Below are 20,057 nucleotides of genomic sequence, written 5' to 3'. Positions count from 1 at the left end.
CACAGCGCCACCCACGTCCCAGGCAGAAGTGAAAGTCCCCAAAAAATGTAAGCTGGGAAGGAGGCCCCTGGTGCAGGTAGTGCAGATCACGTAACACGAATAAATGAATTTGTAAAAGAAGTTCTTAATAACTTTTGGCATGCGTGCCCTATGTCATCTACAAATAAATTACAGCAAAAAGTTGTGTGTTTAGCTCATCTGTCATGAACAGGGCCTTCGCAGAACTATTTAGTATCTGAGGTGAAGGACAAAATAGTGCCTTGCCTGAATTCCTCAGACAGCAGCAGAGTGGGCTGACAGTTGAATCTCAGCTCACATCCACGTTACAGTTAAAGCATTCTCATAGCACTTTTAAGCAGACATGACTTTCCCCAAAGTGCCGAGTGCCGAGAGTTGTCAGGAGATACCCGTTTCCCATTCCCTGAGCAGTTTAACCATGAATTCCTCCACGAAGGGAACTATGGAAATTGTAGGCGATTCTTTGAGGCCACTGATTCAGCATAGGCAGGTAAATAACTGGAACCTAGCCAAGTTTCCAGGGGCATTTTCAATGCCAGAATAGGGTGTTACAGGAACCTTGAATGCTCTCCCTTAAAAAAAAAAAAGTCCTGCATTTATTTCATTTTCACTCGTTTAGCTGCCTCTCTCAATAATTGCTTTGTGTACATTTTTTAAAAGAAAAATTCTTCTTTACTAAGTGGCCCAGTCAGGAATCATGTAACCCGTTAGGGTTTGCAATATGACAGCATCACCAAATCAGATCAGAAGAGCAAGCCATGCTTTCTATCCACACTTTGAATAGAACATTTTCACACTGATCTGCAACCCTCCCAGTTTATGGCCGATGTGATTCTCATTGGATTCCCCCCCCCCCCCCTTGAAATCAGCACATCCCAAACTGGCTCAATTCTACGCATTATGTTTTGCTGTCAGCTACTAACTTTCACGGACTTATTCACAGGCTAAAGTGTGTTGCTTGGTTATAAATGGCTATTCGTAACTGAGGGTTTTAGAAAAGCTTTCCACACCTAAACAGCTCCAAAGAAATAGTCAAGAGACTTCATAAATAAGCATGAGGACAACAGATAATGCCTTAACAACTTTATTAATGGTAGCAGGGAAATATGAGTGTTTCACCACAGGAGAAAATGGGGAAGGGGGAGCTACGTAATTAGAAACTGCCTGATTTGGCAATTTCCTCAACGTGCATTTTCTCATGTACAAACACACACTCCCCTTTCCCTCTCCTTCCAATGCAGCAAAAGGATTGCAAGTGCAAATTTTGCAGGTGTTATTCCAGAAACTGCATGGCCCTGCCCTCTAGTGGCATACTAGGGAAACTGCTGTTAGAGGCACAACATTCCTCCCCAACCTCCAGCCCATGCCTTGGATTGGATTCTGAAATGATCATATGGGATTTTCCCTCATGGTCCAGGTAAGTATTTTGCCCTCCCTTTCCCTCACCTCCTTGCACACTGTAAAATGAGCCGCTTTCCGACAATGTCCATCACTTGCAGTCAGCAGTCTGTGGGCCCACTGAGATCATAGAATCATAAGGGTAGAGTTGGAAGGGACCACGAGGAACTGTCGGCATGCAGAGGGCCGGGAGGCCAGCTGGCTAGCCCGGGCTGGGCCGTCTCCTTCCAGCCATGCCGCTGCGAAGACCATCACCTCTGCTCCGATGTAAATCACTGATCCAGGCTTCTGAGCCAGGGCACACTATCAGCAGATTGAACTGCACACACAGAATAGGTGTGAGGCTTGTGGAAGCATACTACAACTACAGATTTATTAATCATAGATCAGGACAAAGAAACATGTCTCTCTATCTCGTCATCTCAGAGAAAAAAGCAAAAGCTATACACAATGGAAGTTCCCAGCAAGCTGTGCTGGAATGAAAACAGACATGTGACACGCAACAATTCCACACGTCTGCTCCTTAAGGTGGAATGGAAGTGTCAACAGGAACATCTAGTCCAACCCACTGCGATGCAAGAATCTTTCACCCAACGTGGGGCTCAAACCCACAGCCCCGAGATTGAGAGTCACATGCTCTACCAAGCTAAGATGACTTCATTGTTAGACTTGCGGTCCCAGTAAGTGGTCAGGGATAATGAGAGCTGGACTCCAACCATATGGGCCGCCACCTACCCCAATGGGTAGCTCCTTTGCGAGGTCTTAAGACAGAGGCCACTGAAAGCTCTGCTTCCCAGGATCTTCTAGCCCAGCCTTATAATTTAGTGCTAGCCTGGTCGCCGCAAGTGACCGGGAATTCCATGCAGATCGAATGACCAGGCAGGTGGAGGAGAGACAGATTGCTCCATCCACTAGTGACTGGAATTGGTAGGGCAGGGAGAAGGGAGCCCAACAGGAGGCAAAGTCAGAGCCTATAGCAGGTTCCTAATAAGAAACATGTGTACAGCTTATTTTCATAGAATCACAGAGCCCAAAGGGACCCCCTGCAATGAAGGTATAGGCAGCTGTCCCTTACGGGGAATCGAACCTGCAGCCTTGGTGTTATCGGCACTGTGCTCGAACCAACTGAGCTATCCAGCTGAGGTGGAGCCGACTAATCCCAGGTCTGACCCACACCAACCTCCCTGCTGAGTTGCACCAGGGAACCCCTGAAAACTAAAGAGGAGGCAGCTGACAGCCAGCATCACCCAAAAGGCTGTGTTGTGAACTGCCCTGATATCCACAGGTAAACAAATTAAATAAATAAGTAAGAATAAGGAGGTGACCGACAGGGTGCTGATTTGAGGTGAGCAGGGCAGTGTGCCAGTCACCCTAATCGACCAGGCTTCATGGGGCTCCATACTTGCATCAAGCCACTCTTTTGATTCCACCAGCAAGTGAACTGGGCTGCTGCAATACACCGCATTGTCTCAAGTGCCATGGAGCTCCCCTCCACCAGGTGGTGCTCTGACTCCACTGCTTTGAAGGAAACAAAGCACATAGACACCAGCCCTTTGTTCTTAAAGGGCCAGGCTGCATCCCTCCAATTCCACCATGTTTCAACCATGTGCATTTATAAGGACAACCACATGGGAAAATCCCAAAAGTGTTAGCAGTGCGACGTTTGCAGCTTTTGAAACCTGCAAAAAGTATCGTTTTTGTTCTATGTTTATTTATACCCCACCTTTTTCCCTGATGGGGACTCAAGGCAAGCTTACAGACAAAAGTAAGAATAGCTAAAAACATAGCAGCATCACAGCACTTAACACGTTTTATTGTGGCCAGGAAAAAAGCATGTGAGGGCCAGAGTCCGATTCCATCAGCTGCATGAGACGGTGTAGAAAGCTTGATAATACGTTAGTTTCCTTTCCTACACACCCTTCTCCACCATGTCCATGGACATATCTCTAGGAAACATTCCAAATTATGTCACGTATCTGAGGCAAAGTGAGCTCCAGTTTCCAAAAGCTGAAGCTACCACATCTGTTACTAAACCTGCCACTGAATGCTTAACGGCACAGAACAGACAAGTCTTTGGTCCTCCAGATGTTGATGGACTACAGTGTTAAAGGACTACAACTTCCATCACCCCAAGTCAACATGGCCAATAGAAAGGGAAAATGGGAGTTGTGGTTCAGCAGCATCCAGAAGGGCACAGGTTAGTCATGTAACATTATCATAAAACAGGACGGGGAACTAATTGTCTTCCAGGTGTTGGGTTATAGCTCCCATCAGCCCAAGTCAGCATGGCTTACACCAGGGTTTCCCAAACCTGGGTCTCCAGCAGTGTTGGAAAACAATTCCCATTATGCCTGACCACTGGTCCTGCTGGCAAGGGATGATGGGTGTTGTAGTCCAAAAACAGCAGGAGGCCCAAGTTTGGGAAACCCTGGCTTACATGCAGCGGTGATGGGTTCCGCAACATTTGGAAGGGTTGGCCGCCCCTGAGTAACAGGGAACTGTGGAGCCTTCTGGGACACTGCACAGAAATTACTCGTCTAAATCTTGCTCTCGTTCCAGTGGGGGATGGCGGCCTCATGCAACTCCCATTCGTCAAAACCAGGTTCCAAAACAAGATCATGGTCCCATGACTCCATAAACATCAACAAGTAGTTCAGCCATGATGAAGCTAAAGCAGAAACGTAACAGTGCTAAGGCATCTGAGGAAGAGTCACAGAGGCGCCTAGGGACTGCCGCCTTATTCCAGCTGCCTCAGACTTCACTTTCAAAGGCCTTCATGAGGACCCTTTGGGAGTCATTGGCCAGCTCTTCCAAGCACTGGCTCAACATGTAGTAAGTGGTGTGGAAGGAAATCCCGCCGGAAGCCAGGGCTCCGTAAATCGGGATCCGGTGGATGAAGAAATTGGCCACCACCAAGCCTGTCCCGGTGGCCTTCCCCAGCAACCCAATGACCACATCCCTGTTGATGCTCCGGCCTAGAGTGCTGTGGACTTCGGCCCTCAGGACCTCCAGCGGTTTCCCCGACCGCTCGGCCAGACGGGTCAAGGACGCTGCGTCGAGGCCAAAGTCCTGGCGGTAGGTGGACAGCTTCCTCAGCAAAATGGAGACATCACAGGTGAAGGCCAGGCCCGGCAAAGGGACGGCGGCCACCAAGCTGGAGATCAGAGCTACCTTCCATACCTCCTGGTGAAGGAGCTGCCTCTTCTTGTCAATGATGACCGAGGAGACATTGGGCAGCGACAGCAGGAAGGCATGGCGCTTGTGGCTCGGAAGTTCTTGCTCCAGGGTTTCCTCGAAGACTTGGAAGTCAAACTTGTCAATCTCAAAGCTGCTGAGCAAGAAAACCTTGGTGTCTGCCAGCCCGGCCTTGGTGAGCTTCTCCCGGCAGTCAGTCCGGATCTCCTCCAGGACTTCCTCTTCAGTTGGAGGGTTCTTCCGCCTCTTCATGGACTCCAGGTCATTGTCCAGCTTGGTGCGCACAAAATAGAACCGCTTGCCTTCTTTGACAATGGCCTTGGCCAAATGAACGTGGTTCTCCTTAAACCTCTCTGAGGCCAGGATGATGAAGAAGTCATAGCGAGAAAATTCCACCGCTTCTAGGTAGCTTTCGGCCTGGAAGCTGGGCGTGCCAATGCCAGGGAGATCCCACAGGATGACGTTGGGGTGGCCGGGGTAAGGATATGGCGTAGGCTGGGCTGTGGTCTCCGTCACGCCCGTCTCCGCGGCTCCCTCCTCCTCATCGCCCACACCCCTCAAGGCATTGACAAAGGTGGATTTCCCAGCGCCTGACTCCCCTGTGACGCCAATGTCAAGTTGGGCATTCCAGAGGGTCTCCAGGCTGCACTGAATGCGGGTCACCACTTCCGAGAGGCCTCCCAGCTCATAGGCCTCCTGGATCTCTGCAATCTCCTGCTCGCTGATCACCTCGTAGTCCAAGCGAGTGGGCTTTAGGACCCTGTGGGGGTAAACAGGACACAGCAAAGGATAGGGAGCAAGAACTGGGATTAATATTGTTAACTATAATTGATATCCTATTATATTAACATCATTAGTATCCAATGACTAGAATTAATATCATATGAAATTAATGTTGTATTGTGGAGTGCTCCATTCCATTTCCCGTTCCCCTTCCATTTCCCATTGGTCAGCAGGCATTCCACAGCAACTAAGCTCATTTAGAGGTTGCCACCCTTTTCGGTTTTTTGTATATAATTTTTGTTAAATTTTCCGTTTTACAATTTTAAATACTCATTGTTACATCCTTAAGATATCAATGACTTCCCTTCTTCCCTGGTTCATTTTACATATCATAAATCCCTGCATATTTTACAAAAACTATGCCATTCAGTATTCCATTATTGCATCCATCAAAACTTATTTACACTGCTGAATTTATCTTAATGCTATCAGCATTTTCAGCTGTACACAATTATTTTCCATATATTCAATAAACGTTTTCCAATCTTCTCTAAACGTATGTTCTTCTTGTTCTCTTATTCTATATGTTAAGTCTGCAAGCTGTGCATATTCTGTCAACTTAAGTTGCCAAACCTCACTCGTTTTCCATTTGGGAGCTAACAAAACATGGGCCGCAGTTGTTGCATCAATAAATAACCTTTTTTGACACCTTGGAATTTCAGTCTGAATTATCCCTGACAGGAAGGACTTTGGTTTGGGGGTGGGGGGAATACTTTGAAACATTTTTTTCAATTCATTATGGATCATTTCCCAATAATCTTTTACCATTTTACAGGTCCAAAGAGGTAGAGGGAACGTTCTTTCCTAGGTGGTGGAGTTGTAAAAGGTTGCCACCCTTTTTAGAGGTCAAGACTACGCTACACTGGATTTGCACAGCTTTGTTTGATTACAACTCTGGGTAACAGGAGCATCTTGGCGGTGGGGGTTGTTGCTTGTAAACACTGTTTTCTCCACAGGGGAGGCACAGAGACCAACTAGGCCACTTCTCTGGTTGCTTTGCTCTGAGCAAAAGTCCTGATGACACTCGAGCAAAGGCTGCCAGGATATAAATATCGGCCTGCGGCTGTAATTTACATTCCTTGTCACGCTACAAGAACATCAGCCAGAGGCCCTTGTCCTTATGAGCGATGTGCCCATGCCCTCAGGCACCTGGCCTCAAAACTCTGTTCATGAAGTCTCTGTAGGTCTTCTTCCATTAAACTTAAGAACCTAAGAGCCCTGGTGGATCCAATTGGCTGATTGGCCCCGGAAACAATGCCGACAGCTGAAACAGTCGTTCGGCTTCCAAAAAACGCTCGGAAACTGGAACACTTGCGGCGTTCGGGAGCCAAAATGTCCGAGTACCAGGGTGTTTGCCAACCAAGATACAACTGTATTATGACTATCCACTTTATCTGTGTCACACTTAATTTTACTCACCTCTATCATGTCCTCTCCCTTTAATCATCTTTTTTTCTAAACTCATAGGGGAGTGGCTTCATCCCCTTGATTGCTTCGGCAACCCTTTTCTAGCTCCGCAATACAGTGGTGCCCCGCAAGACGAACGCCTCGCAAGACGGAAAACCCGCTAGACGAAAGGGTTTTCCGTTTTGGAGGCGCTTCGCAAAACGAATTTCCCTATGGGCTTGCTTCGCAAGACGAAAATGGGTTTTTTTCCCCCTTTTTTCCCCTTTTCCTAAGCCGCTAAGCCGCTAAGCCGCTTATCAGCTGATCCGCTGATAAGCCGCTTAACAGCTGATCGCTAAAAGCCGCTAAACCGCTAATAGCGCTAATCCGCTAAACTGTCAATGGGCTTGCTTCGCAAGACGAAAAAACCGCTATACGAAGAGCCTCACGGAACGGATTAATTTCGTCTTGCGAGGCACCACTGTATTGTTATCGTCATTATGAATCTTAGTCATGTTCATTCATTGATAATGATTCTATGTTCCTACAGTTCGCTTAAGCTGGTTGCCTGACTTACCTCTCATATGTGTGGACGTCCTCCAGCAACACTTTTCGCAGCTGGGGGCAGTCCAGGGCGTAGGGTTCAAAAGCAGAGATCAGGAAGACAAAGGGTTCCCCGAGACCGTGGGGCCCCAGAGACTCAGCACAGACACCCCGCAGGGCCTGCAGGGCCTCGGGTCGGTTGTAGCGCTCCCCCATCAACCGCTTGAGGGTATGAAGATCCAAATCGGCCTTGGTGCGGGCAAAATAGACCTTCTTGCCAGCCGCCCGGGCCTCCCCGGCCAGGTGGGCATGAGTCTCGTCAAACTTGCCATCTGTTACCACGACAAAAACGTCAGCCTCCTTCAGCCACCGGTCGGCCTGCCCCTCACAATCCAGAGCTAGTTCCCATATCAGTAAATTGGGGTGGGATGGGTCGGGGTACATGACAGGCCCCCCGGACTTAGGCGGGGCTTCCAACGGGGCACATCCAACATCGTTTTCAGTCACCCCACGCAATGCATTAAGGAGGGCTGATTTTCCCACCCCAGATTTTCCCACAAGGACCACAGAGACATCCCCTTGCTCTGAGGAGCTCAGCGCAGAGCCCTGGGGGGTCTTTAGAGCCATGTTGGGTGCAGGGAAACAGGGCTTCTTGAGGGATGCTGTGGAAACGTAAGGAAAGGGGAGAGATGGGAGGAGAGAGAAAAACAACATTACTCAGAGGCTGTGATTAAACACAAGGAACTTGGCTGTATATATTTTAAGTCCACACACACACACACACATAAACAACCACCAAAATGGAATGGGCCAGGCCTCAAGCTGAGGACCACAGCCATGGTGTATCTCCCAGGTCACCTGGTCCTGAATGGTATGACCTGGTATAATCTTGAACCTGGGTAGAAGATTGGCAAGCAGTACAACCCCCGCAAACAAGGTGTTATATGCTGGCGGGAGGGGGGCGGTTTCACCCCAAACGGGCAGCCGGTGCAGATCTCTGAGCAGGAGTGCTATATGCTAACAGGGCCTGACTCCTGGAGAATTCTGCAGCTTCCAGATCAAGTTGCAAGAGAAGCCCCACAAAAAGAGCATTGCAGTAATCCAGCCTTGAAATCACCAGCCCCTGAAGTCGGTCATCCCCCGCCAGCAAAAGACGCGACCCTTCGCCTATCCTAGTTTTGGCGTAAGGGTTGTGCCTATGGCATAAGAGGGCTGCTGATTCTTAGGCAAGAAAACAGGTTGATTAAGCGATCTGGCAGACACAGCGGCGCACTAATGCGGAAAGAGGCCAGAAATTATTTTTGCCTTTTCCATCAGGCCGGGGAGAAGATCTTCAGGCAGCCAGAACGACCCGCCGTCTGACACTTCGTTTTTGGGAAGCTGAAGAAGATGGGGAGACACCCGCCGGCCTGGGCTCGCTTACCCGCTACAAGGCTGCTCCCGGGACCGTTCGCTCGGCTTCCTGGCGTTGTCCCCCTATGGCTGGTTCCTCATCCCACTCGCCTGCCGATGCGCTCTGATCTGTTTTCCCTGCGCATCCCAGAGACGTCAGACCAGCCTTTCCGCCTGCCAAGCACAGCCAGCCGGGAGGAAGAGGAGGATCCGCCGTCTCCGCCCCCCTCCAATAGGTTTCTATTTCCCAGCTTTTGCTTTGCGCGTCATCTGGAGCCGGGGCGCAGGGGCGCAGCAGCATCCAAGCCTCGCCGCGCACGGAAGACCCGGAGAGGCAGAGACGGACGGGTAGGTCTTGCCCCTGGGTGGCCGGGTGGGGTTGGCTGGCTGGCAGCCATCCAGGACTCCTGGGTTCCTTTTGTTGGAGGGAGAAGGGGAAATGGATTAGTTGGTGTTTTTGCTTTTGTAGCTGGCATTCTCCCTATGCTGTAAGACCAGAACCGGAGTCGGGGGTGGGGATCCGGGACACGCAAAGGAGAGCATATTTATGCACACAGCGCCTAATTAAAACTGTTTTTTAAAAAATAAATTAAAATATAAAAATCATAGCCGCGTTTGTCCAGGATCCAAAATCCTCACGTTGATTTTACTTTATTTGTATTAGGACCAACCCCGCAAAAGATCACGAAATAGTGAGCAAGCTTTTGAGCTCTTCGGCGTTCTTCCGCATCAGGCTCGATGTTCAAAAACAAACGGAAAGAGAGCAGTTAAACGAACAAGGGCAATTATTGACGGTGTGTTGTGCTCAGAAAGGCCTGCATCTATCAAGATGGAGGCCGGCAGGCTTGTTTTGATTATTAAACGTCTCTCTCAAGGTCTTGGGTTACAAGCCATTGGCTGACCCCCATGTTTGGGAAAGTCTAGCAGTTCCCCAGATCTGCCTCCAGCAAAACACACCTGTTCTTAGGGCATTTGCTGTCACGGGGAAGGGCTTGTAGCTCAGCTAGTAGAGCATCTGCTTTACAGACAGAAATTTCCAGGTTCAATGCCTGGCAACATCTTCAGGTAGGCCTGGGAATGTCCTCTGGATAGCTGCTGCCAATCAGTGTAGGCGCTTCTGAGCTATGAACCAACAGCTCCGAGCGTGATGTGGCCACCAACTCAGAATGTTGTGACATGTTTCCTGGCAGGGGTGAGACCCTGTCAGCCTATAACTCCTCTGCTCTGATATCTGCAGTGGTGGCCAGTTTGCTACTGGTTAGTTTTGACATGCTACTATTAGCATATAAAGCCCCTTAACTGCTTGGGGCCAGTTTACCTGCAGGATCAACCTCATCCCATAAATGCTTTGATCTGCAGAACTGGCACTCTTGCAGGTGCCAAGTGACGTAACACACTGTTTGCACTAGTTAAGAAATTAGGCTTTTAGGGATTGTTTTGGTTTAATGTATAAGTCGCTTTTTGAGTTGCTTTTCATTTGTTGTTTTTTAAGTGACCGATAAGTTCGATAACTAAATAAAGGATTAATAATAATAATCCCTCATAGAACTGATATTCTGCTGCTGATCCTGAAAGTTGCATATAACCATTGTGACCACTGAGAGTTTTCTCCTCCATTAATTTGTCTAACCCCCTTTAAGCTGAAAACACGTACATATTATATATAATATGCATTGGATAATTAAAAGCCGAAGACCAGGCAGAAAAGAAAGGTTTGTGGCCTGTTGCCTAAATATAGGTAATGATGGGGAGAGTGTTCCATAACTGGGGAGCCACAACTGAGAAGTTCCATTCTTGTGCTTATTGCTCTCACTTCACCCTTGCAGGCTTCCCTTTGGTGTCTGGTTGGCCAATGTGGGAACAGGCTTCTGGACTAGGTAGGCCTTTCATGGTCTGATCCAGGAGAGTAGTTCTTAGTTCTTCTCTTACAACCTCTAGGTTTTCTCCAGGGGCTAAGGAGTGTTCCTTTAACAAAATTTAGAGTTCTATCCAGTGCTGGTTTGCTCAGAAGTAGACCCATTGAAATTAATGGGATGTGGCTAACTGAGGTCCATTGATTTGGTTGGAGCTGCTCTGAGTAGAGGTTGGATGCAGCACTTAGTTTTTGACAAGAAAAAAGAAACCAAATATTTGATTTTCCTGTTGGGCTCGTGGGCTGGCTTTGTTTGTTTAAAGTGGGCAGAGGTGGCTTTGCTTTGGAAACAGGACTCCTGACTGGGACATATATTTAGTGGTCTGATGCTGGAGCCAAAGTCTTCTTTCTTTATATAGGCTGACTTACTGGGTTCTTTTTCTAGGCACTTTTTCCCTGTCGTTTGGGGACTGCTGCACCCCTTACTCTCCAGTTCCCTCCCTTTTGACTCTGGTTGCTATTAGATTGTAAGCCTGCTGGCAGAGCTTTTAACTGCAGACAGTGCCTAGCAACTCTCTGTTGTTGTTGTCTCTGTTGTTGTTGTTGTTTTTGTTGTTGTTGTTGTCACTTATATAAATTTGCCTTTCTTCCTCTCCTTCATCCGAGGACTACAGGGCAGCTTACAATATGAAAACACCAACAAATACATAACATAGCAACAAGCAAAAACAATAGATTCCCCTCACAGTTTTAAAGACCATAGATTGTTTAATTAGTCAAAGGCCTGGTTGTACAGGGACGCGGGTACCGCTGTGGTCTAAACCACAGAGCCTAGGGCTTGCCGATCAGAAGGTTGGCAGTTCAAATCCCCGTGATGGCGTGAGCTCCCATTGCTCTTGCCAACCTAGCAGTTCGAAAGTACGCCAGTGCAAGTACATAAATAGGTACCGCTGTGGCGGGAAGGTAAATGGCGTTTCCGTGCGCTCTGGTTTCCATCACGGTGTCGGGTTGCGCCAGAAGCAGCTGGCCACATGACCCAGAAAACTGTCTGTGGAGAAACGCCAGCTCCCTCGGCCTGAAAGCGAGATGAGCACCGCAACCCCATAGCCGCCTTTGACTGGACGTAACCATCCAGGGGTCCTTTACCTTGTACAGGAAGGTTATTTGCTTGGCACCTAAAGATATGGAACAAAGGCACCAGGTGAGCCTCCCTGGGGAGAGTACTCTACAAAGAGGAATCTAACCATACTACAGACATAAGCATACTGTTATATCTTTTTCTTTGGGGTGTAGGGTAGGATATGTGCATGAGTGCCCTTCTAAATTCCTGGATCCAGCACAGCATTCATTTCTTGGAATAGCCCAGGCTAGCTTCCTGGTGAGATAATGGCCCTCAAAGCATGGACCATTAAGGTAACCAAGGAAGTGGCTCTGAGACAGATCACAAATGGGTGGCCCCCCACTTCCTCAACTCACTGTATGGATGGTAAATACATATGTGTGTGAGAGAGGGAAGGAGGGAGGCAGGCAGAGATAAGCATCTGCCCATGCACCCCAAAAGAGCACACAGAGAACTGCAGATAGCGTTCTCTTCCCCCCCACCCCGTCCTCTTTTTTTTATTATTTAATCATTTTTTCAATACAAACAGCAACCGCAAAAGACGCGTACAACAAAAACCATAATAACACTAATAACACAATTTGACAATTCAGATTTGAATACACTGATATACCTATGACTACACCTTTTTAACAATATTTTCCCACCTCTCTCTCCTTCCCCTACCTCCCACCATTGTCCGCCTTATCGCTTAAATATTCCTTCCAGATTTCTTCATATTTATCCATTCTTAATTTGCGTTGACATGCAATTCGTTCGTATGTAGCTAATCCGTCCATGTTATCAATCCATGTGCTCAATGGAATCTTTTTGCGGCTCTTCCAATTCGTCAAAACAAGTTTTTTTGCTTCTAATATAGCACGGTACATCCATATTTTTTTTGACCCCTTGTAACCTCCCACGTCCTCTTTGCAGCTCCAGCCATGGCCGGTTCCTCGGTCCTGGACGAATCGCACCTGAAGATCCTGAAGGCCCAGTATGAGGCCCAGAACGCCAGCGGAGCTGCTTCCCAAATCCAGGCTCTGGTGGACTGTGTGAACACCCTCAAGATCCAGGTCGGGATCCTGGGGGAGCGTGGCTCAGGGGTGAGCACTCTGGTCGGGGCTCTCCTGGACAAGCCCCGCCGGGTGACGGATCCATGGGCTTATCTTCGAGAGGCCCCTGAGACCACGAAGCAGCCAGTTGTCCACGCTCACCCCATCTACCCTGACCTCACCCTGCATGACCTGCCAGGCTTTGAGGCATCGGAGAAGCCGTCCGTCTACCTCAAACGCTTGGGCGACCTGAGCAAATTCAGCTGCTTTGTGGTGGTGGTCGGGGCTGGAGGCTTGAGGGACAGCCACCTCCAAGTCCTCAAGGCCATCAAGCAGAAGGGGAAAGGCTTCATCCTGGCACGCACCAAGGTGGACTTGGACCTGCACACAGCCGAGCGGCGGCTCAGATCCAGGTACAATCCGGCCAAGCAGCTGGGGCTGATCCGGAAGGAACTGGCAGGTGTTTTGACCAAGCATGGGATGGACCCCAAGAAGGTATTCCTGGTGTCAGGGCTGGAGACGGACAGATATGAGTTTGCACGCTTTGAAGACAGCCTGGAAGAAGAGGTGCTCAATTTGAAGAGGTGAGTCAGGAAGCAAGTGCCTCTCTTGATTCACTTATTTATTTGTGAGTTGCCTCCAGTATCTACGCTCCAAAGCAATTTACAGAGATATCCTTAAAAACAGCTAAAATAAAAAGAGCGCAAGAACAACCAAGTATGTTTTTTTAAAAAAATAAAATTTAAATTTAACTCATTTTTTTTTATTTAAATCAGATTTTTAAAATAAATACTTTTGGAGGAAAAATCTTTCTAAAGATAGTTTTCTATTTGGGTTACATTATAGTTCAAAGGCTATTCATCAGGAAATAAGGATTTGTTTTAAGTTTTTCATGTGTGCTAAAACTCAGTCTAAGTTTGTTTGTTTTTTAATTGTTTAACCACATCAGTTAACAAACATGGATACATATGCTATAATGCTATTGTTTTAGTTAAATAAATTGTTATCAAGGAAATGATTATTTTTCTCCTTCCAATAAAGCACAGCAGAAAAGTTGTCCAAATATAAACAGTTAACTTATTGAACCTCAGAATAATTTCATAATTATCTGTGTATTTCTAATAGTATAACCAAATCAGTAATTTTTGATATAACTGTAAAAACGACTCTGAAAATTTATTATTCCAAAAATGAAACCTTCATCTGGTTGTAAATATTAAGATTACACCAGCAAGAACGAGTCTTTCTAGGAAAAAAATGATTTGAATCAAGTCTTCCTGCATAGTGATTTCAATTGTGATTTAAATCGATTTGATTTAAATCAAATCTACCCCGGTTTTAAAAGGCAGAAACCTTTTAAAAGGCTGTGTCCCATAAGAATGGTCCTAGCAAGCCCTGAGAAATAAAAAATAAATTATGTAATGGAAGACTCTTGTGAGTCCAAAGTACTCGTCTACAAAGGAGGTTGCCTATTGCATCTCTGAATGAGTTGCTGTCCTGTCCTTTCATCCAGGCACTCCTAAAAACAGATAATTCTGGTGCAGCAGCACCATGGGAAGGATCATTCAGCCGCTCACAATGTAGAAATGCAAAAGTGTTTGTTCAAGCTTTGAGTGGTTAGGGCTATGTAGCCAAAACTGTGCCGCCTTCAAACAAGAAGAAGATACTAGCAGTGCTAACTTTTTTCAGTAGCACAAAAAAAAAATATTTACCGTGGGGGAGGGAACCTGGGTGAAGTGTGTGCTAAAGCTTTGGGGTCATGAACTTTTTTTCTCGCATAGGACCAGTGGAACATCAGAATGCTAGAACATGACAGCTGGCTTAGCTAAGGCAGGGATGTGAATAAGCAAGAGGTGAAATAGACTAGGATAAATTCTTGGAAATGGGGTTCCCTTTCATACCGTTCTGTGAACTCTGGAGACGGGGGAAAGCTTCTCAATTTTCGTTTTGGCGGTATCTCATAATCTGTGTCAGTGACAAATCTGTGGCATGGGGTGACACAAGACCAGGAGTGGGGAACTTCAACTCCCATCAGCCCTAGTAGGAATGGCCAATTGCTAAGGATGATGGGAGCTGTAGTTCAGCAACCTCTGGAGTACTGAAAGTTCCCCACACCCGCACTAGATTATGCTTTGCAAATACTGCATTGTTTACCTCCAATGAAAGGAGCCTACCACCTCCCGAGGGAGTCTGTTCCACTGCCAAACAGCTCTTACTATCAGAGTTTTCCCCCATGTTTAGTTGGAATCTTCTTTGGTGGAACTTGAATCCATTGGTTCGAGTCCTGCCCTCCAGAGCAGGAGAAAACAAGCTTACTCCATCTTCTTCTATGTGACAGTCCATTAGATATTTGAAGATGGCCCCTCACAACCATACTCTCTTCTAAGACCATGCCAACCATCTTATAATTATTTTACAATAATAATCATAATTAGGGATGCATTGCAACAATCAATGCAAAACTCCCATGTGTTGCCTTTTAGCTAGATCCACTATTTCCAACTTTTGGAGTTGTGTTTCCTCAAAGTCCCATTGTACTTGCAGCCCATTCTCTTGAAATGGGAGCACCTTACCTTTTCAATGTTCCTAAGTACTTCGCTTCGGAGCATACCGTAGCTAAAAAGCTCCCCTTTCCTTCTCATTGGGTGGCCCTAGGAAGCTGGAGACAGGGAGTGCTGGGACCCTGCTGCAGAAATACCAATAGGTTGGCTATCCCCTCCGACCCCAGACCACTACACCACTGGCTTCGGCTTTGCCAACTGCCAACGTGCAACTCCTGAGGAAATGCAGCCCCAGACTGTGGATATTTATTATTCTGTTCTCACTCCTCTCTAGAACTCACGATGGAAGCCTGGAGGATTTGAACAAAGTGAGCCAGAAGAAGATCAAGGAGCTGTACGCAATCTGCCAGGACGGCACCTTGTCAGAAGTCCCAACTGTGATCTCATCCGTGTTGACGGACCCCACACAAATACGACTGGACGTCGCCGTGATAGGTGAAGTTGGCTCAGGGAAGTCCTCGCTGGTTAATGTTCTGAGAGGCGTGGGCTGTGGGGAACCAGATGCAGCCCCCACTGGGGTGACCGAGATGACGAAGAAAGCCGTGCCCTACCTGCTCCCAGCTGTCCCCAACCTTTACCTTTGGGACTTGCCAGGAGTGGGACTGACAGAGGAAGACGTGAGCCACCTGGATCTCAGCCGCTACGACTTCTTCCTGCTGGTGGCTTCCGAGCGCTATAAGCACACCCACAGCTGCCTGGCCAGAGCCATCACCTCAGCAGGGAAGCAGTTCTTCTTTGTGAGGAGCAAGATAGATGTGGATGTGGAGACCCGGCCTGGGAGCCAACCCGTTGCCAAAGAGGAAGTGCAGAGTCAGGTGCGGAAGAGCTGTGAGGAAGCTCTGAAGAAGGACGGTGTGGACTCCCCACAGGTCTTCCTGGTCTCCTGCCTCAAGCCAGATGCCTTTGACTTGCCGCTCCTCCTGGGAGTCCTCAGCAGCAACGCTCCAGACTTGAAGAAGAAAGCTCTGAGGAAAGCCCTGCCAACCGTCCTGTCCCGAGTGGTTAGGCGGAAAGCCAAAGTGTTGATGAAAGATGTGTGGGGGAAGGCCCTTCAGAGCTGCCTCTTCTGGGTGGAGCATCCCCAGCCGGACGTGGTCGACAGCCTCACCACCACCATTGCCAGCTTCTGCATAGAGTTTGGCCTGGATGAGGCCTCCTTAGAGTACACTGCCCAGGCTACCGGCACAACCCGCCGGCTGCTTCAGGCAGTGATCCAAAGCCCCTTTGCTAAACCACTGGACCCTGCGTACGTGCTCAGCCTCATCACCAAGCCGACCTCCCTGACCAGCTGGGCATGGAGCTATGTGCCCTATTTGGGGCGGGGTGTCAAGGTGGAGCCCGAAATCTCCTTTGAGTCCACCTACCAGATGTTGAGGCGAGCTGTGGTGGAACTGTCTGAGAACGCAGAGGCGGTGCTGCAGCTGGCCTACACGGAGAAATAGAGCTGGGTAGGAACTGATTTAGAGGGTGCGACGCTGCACACCACCCTTAACAATATAACCTATCAACGTAGCGCATAAGGAGGATGAGATGGAACAAGACCAAGGGTCTCCAAGGAGAGTGGCATTACGATGGATTTTAAAAAGTAAAGCATCCAACTGCCTTGGTTATATACCATCATGACTATCTGAGACCAAGACTTGTGGCAGAACTTGGCTATGAGAAGGGGGGGGTGTCTATTTGTCGCTGAGATGAGAAGCGACACACTGGGTTGCATCACTTTAGCCAGGGAAGACAGGGGTGTCTCACGATTCACCGCAACTATCTGCTGAGGCGGCTATGCTAATTTCTTGACAACAGCAGCCTTCTGTTGGGAGCTTTTTTTGGTTAGGGGAAGGGATGAAGAGTCAGTTCTGTAAATCCCCAGTGGTATAGTAGACACGAAGTTGTTGAGACCCCAGAATTGTTGAGCTTCGTTGGGGAAACCTCCCCTGAAAATAGCTATTTTGAGCTTTTGGAGCTGTTTTTGCTATTTATTCCATTGCATTGCCATACATCCGGGTTTCCCCTGACATTTTGCAGATTCAACATTTTTGCCACTTTTACACCTGAAAACCAGGACATGTCTGGAATGTTCCTGACATATGGCAAGCCTAGCACAAGGACAACTTTACCATCTTACATGATTTTTTTTTTTAACGGAGCCAGTTCAAAACAAATCCTTTTTGAACTCAGCTCATGCATTGTTAAGCATTACCTGTGAGAGTCATTCATTGCCCTTTTGCAGTGCTTACCGATCCATTGGGCTCACACTGGCCTCGCCTTGAAAATGTCCTCCTGAAAGTGTGCCGGTTATCGTTTTAGGACCGTAATGAATGGAAGAGGGGAAGATTGTCTAAACACTCCTTGATGACCAGTTCAAACCAAGTAGGCAGAAATGTTGCACATATTAGCCTCAGCCACAGGGCAGAGCCAGCTGGGTTCCTGTTCCCTCCCTTCCACCTCTCCTTGTATTTCCTTGTCTTTGGTTGCTTATTGTGTGATCTTGCTGTTTCAATAATCTTACTTACAGGATAGGCTGACCCAGGTCAATTGGAGCACTGCCTCACCAACGTTGAGTGCGCCCACCTGCCTGCCGCCTCCTTTTCAAGCGGTCCATGGCTGCCAGCTTCCTTCTCCTCAGTTTCAGTGTTGGCTTTGTGGAACTCAACAAAGGGAGGAGGAGGAGAAGGAGGAAGACAATTTTATTTGGTGCTCATTGGCTCAGGCTCCATCTACTGCTGGTCTCGCTGCCTTCCATCCCCAATGGGCACCATCAGCCACAGCTTACTTGTGAATTCAAGAACCCTCCGAAGAGCAACTTTTGACTAATTGTTCTGATTGAGAGTAACTTTCAACATGCAAAAAGCAAGTTGCCTTAGGAGCACTGCTTGGCCTTGGTTTAGAAACCCTTGGTTTAGAAACAAACAAATACCTTAAATCACAGCCCAACCCTTGCTTGGCTTTGAATGGCAGACAGGGAATGGAGGCGGGAGGGAGAATGAAAGTGCAAAACCTCTTTGTTTGCACAAAATTAGGTGTGCATCTTTTCTTTTCTTCTGGGACCCTGACCTATGCACCCAGAGGGGTTGACATGTGCTCTTCCTTTTCAGAAGTATTTGTTCTTTTGAGGAACAGAAGAGCCACTGAGCCTGTATTGGGAATGGACCCTCAGAGGCTTTGTGTTGTTCAAACTAACTGTTTTTTTAATAAAGGCAAACACAAGTTGTTGATGGGCACTAGGAAGAGTTATTAGTCAGCCACTCATTATCTATGGCTTGTTATGTATTTGTTAAGTCATGCTGCAAGATGCTGCCAGAACGGCCTGCCATTCCTTATTGCTTGCTCAGTAATAGGATGCTGATGCTGGGGTGGAGCCCAAACAGCTGTTTATTCGCGAGTCTCTCACCCGGCACCTGCTCAGCTCAATTCAAGAACTGTTGTTATGTGGCATTGCTTGCTGTTACCTATATAATAAAGTTGTGAAACGATGGGAAATGTTGATGTTATGTGGAGGTGAGATTGAAATCTTTACTTGGTTATTAATTTTACACCAAGGTTTCCCAAACTTGGGTCTCCAGCTGTTTTTGGACAGCAATTCCTATCATCCCTAACCACTGGTCCTGCTAGCTAGGGATGTAGTTGTAGTCCAAAAATAGCTGGAGACCCAAGTTTGGGAAACTCTGTTCTGCACCTGCTATATACAGGGTGGTATCTATCTTTGACCTGCCATGGCCACTAGTGTGTAATTATGGGAGATGTAGTCTAGTCCCAGGTTCCCCATCCCTGCCTTGCTGACCAACCTGGGCAACATTTTCATTGCTGTACAGTCATACCTCATGTTGCGTTAGGTTCATGTTGTGTCTTTTCAGCTTGTGAACGCAGCAAACCCAGAAGTGTATACTTCCGGGTTTCTCCTAGCACACATGCGCAGAAGCGCTCTATCGCACTCTGTGCTTGCACAGAAACTCCACTCTAGTTGCGGACTTTTCAGGGTGCGAATGGCACCCCAAAACAGATCGTGTCCACAACTAGAGGTACCATTGTATTGAGATAGCAAATCATAGAACTGTAGAATTTAGAGGGACACACACACCCCCGGGGTCATCTTTGGATTACTTCCAGAACAAGTCCATTGTTGTCCTGAGTAATGTTCCTGCCTTCTTAACTTAAAAAAACCAGTAGCTATATTTATACATCCCAGAAGCCACTATTATTTAAAAGTTCACAATATTGCCATAAGACTTTGGGGAAACTTACTGTAACTCTTGGCTCAGATAGGAGCAGGATACTGGTGACTTTCTACCCATCCATCTCCCTCCCAAAGCATGCTAGACTCTTCTTTTCCTACAACACTAATGTGACACAACACAAATCCAAACATTATTTTCTTGTTGGTGAACATAAATCATTATTTATTTCCAGAGGAGATCTAGGTTCTATTTAAGTACTTGTGATTAGCTATGCGTGCCATCAAGGAAGCACTTTAAAAAAACAGGTTGTGTGTGCTTTGATCTGGAAAGGAGAGAGAGAGAGAGAGAGAGAGAGAGAGAGAGAAGTGAGTGTGTGTGACTGACTTCCTGGCTTGTTCGCTCATGCAGAAGGAGAACAAAACAGTCCCACACAGGCAAATATGGGGAGCATAGGAAGCTGCCTTCTACAGAGTCAGAACCAATGGTCCATCTCGGTTAAGTCTTGCCGAGATGGGTGGGAAACAGCTCTCCAGGATTTTAGACAGGGCTTTCTCCAAGCCCTACCTGAAGATGGATGAAGACAGAACCTGGGACATGCACCCA

General features: G+C 47.6%; 2 protein-coding genes across 3 annotated transcripts; one reads left to right on the top strand and one right to left on the bottom strand.

The window, feature by feature from the left end:
* Positions 1-1,086: 1,086 nt before the first annotated feature.
* Positions 1,087-8,871, bottom strand: LOC307221178 (interferon-inducible GTPase 5-like). The gene is made up of 3 exons (XM_079985527.1): positions 8,747-8,871; positions 7,358-7,985; positions 1,087-5,371 (listed from the first exon to the last, which is right to left on the bottom strand). The coding sequence occupies exons 2-3, from the start codon at positions 7,948-7,950 to the stop codon at positions 4,168-4,170; spliced, it is 1,797 nt and encodes a 598-aa protein (XP_079841653.1). The 5' UTR covers positions 7,951-7,985; positions 8,747-8,871; the 3' UTR covers positions 1,087-4,167.
* LOC307221130 (interferon-gamma-inducible GTPase 10-like) lies at positions 8,818-18,770 on the top strand. 2 transcript variants are annotated; one of them, XM_079985417.1, is made up of 5 exons: positions 8,818-9,063; positions 9,380-9,509; positions 10,542-10,592; positions 12,603-13,305; positions 15,557-18,770. In XM_079985417.1, the coding sequence occupies exons 1-5, from the start codon at positions 8,833-8,835 to the stop codon at positions 16,722-16,724; spliced, it is 2,283 nt and encodes a 760-aa protein (XP_079841543.1). In that variant the 5' UTR covers positions 8,818-8,832; the 3' UTR covers positions 16,725-18,770. The 2 variants fall into 2 exon arrangements, with proteins under 2 accessions (XP_079841543.1, XP_079841544.1); XM_079985418.1 differs by lacking the exons at positions 9,380-9,509; positions 10,542-10,592 and having other exon boundaries at positions 8,926-9,063.
* The last annotated feature ends 1,287 nt before the right edge of the window (positions 18,771-20,057 follow it).

The sequence above is a fragment of the Podarcis cretensis genome (assembly GCF_951804945.1).
Source record: "Podarcis cretensis genome assembly, chromosome: 8".
NCBI classification, from domain to species: domain Eukaryota; kingdom Metazoa; phylum Chordata; class Lepidosauria; order Squamata; family Lacertidae; genus Podarcis; species Podarcis cretensis.
Note: the sequence above shows the minus strand (reverse complement) of the source record. Positions and strands in the feature narration are given on the sequence as shown.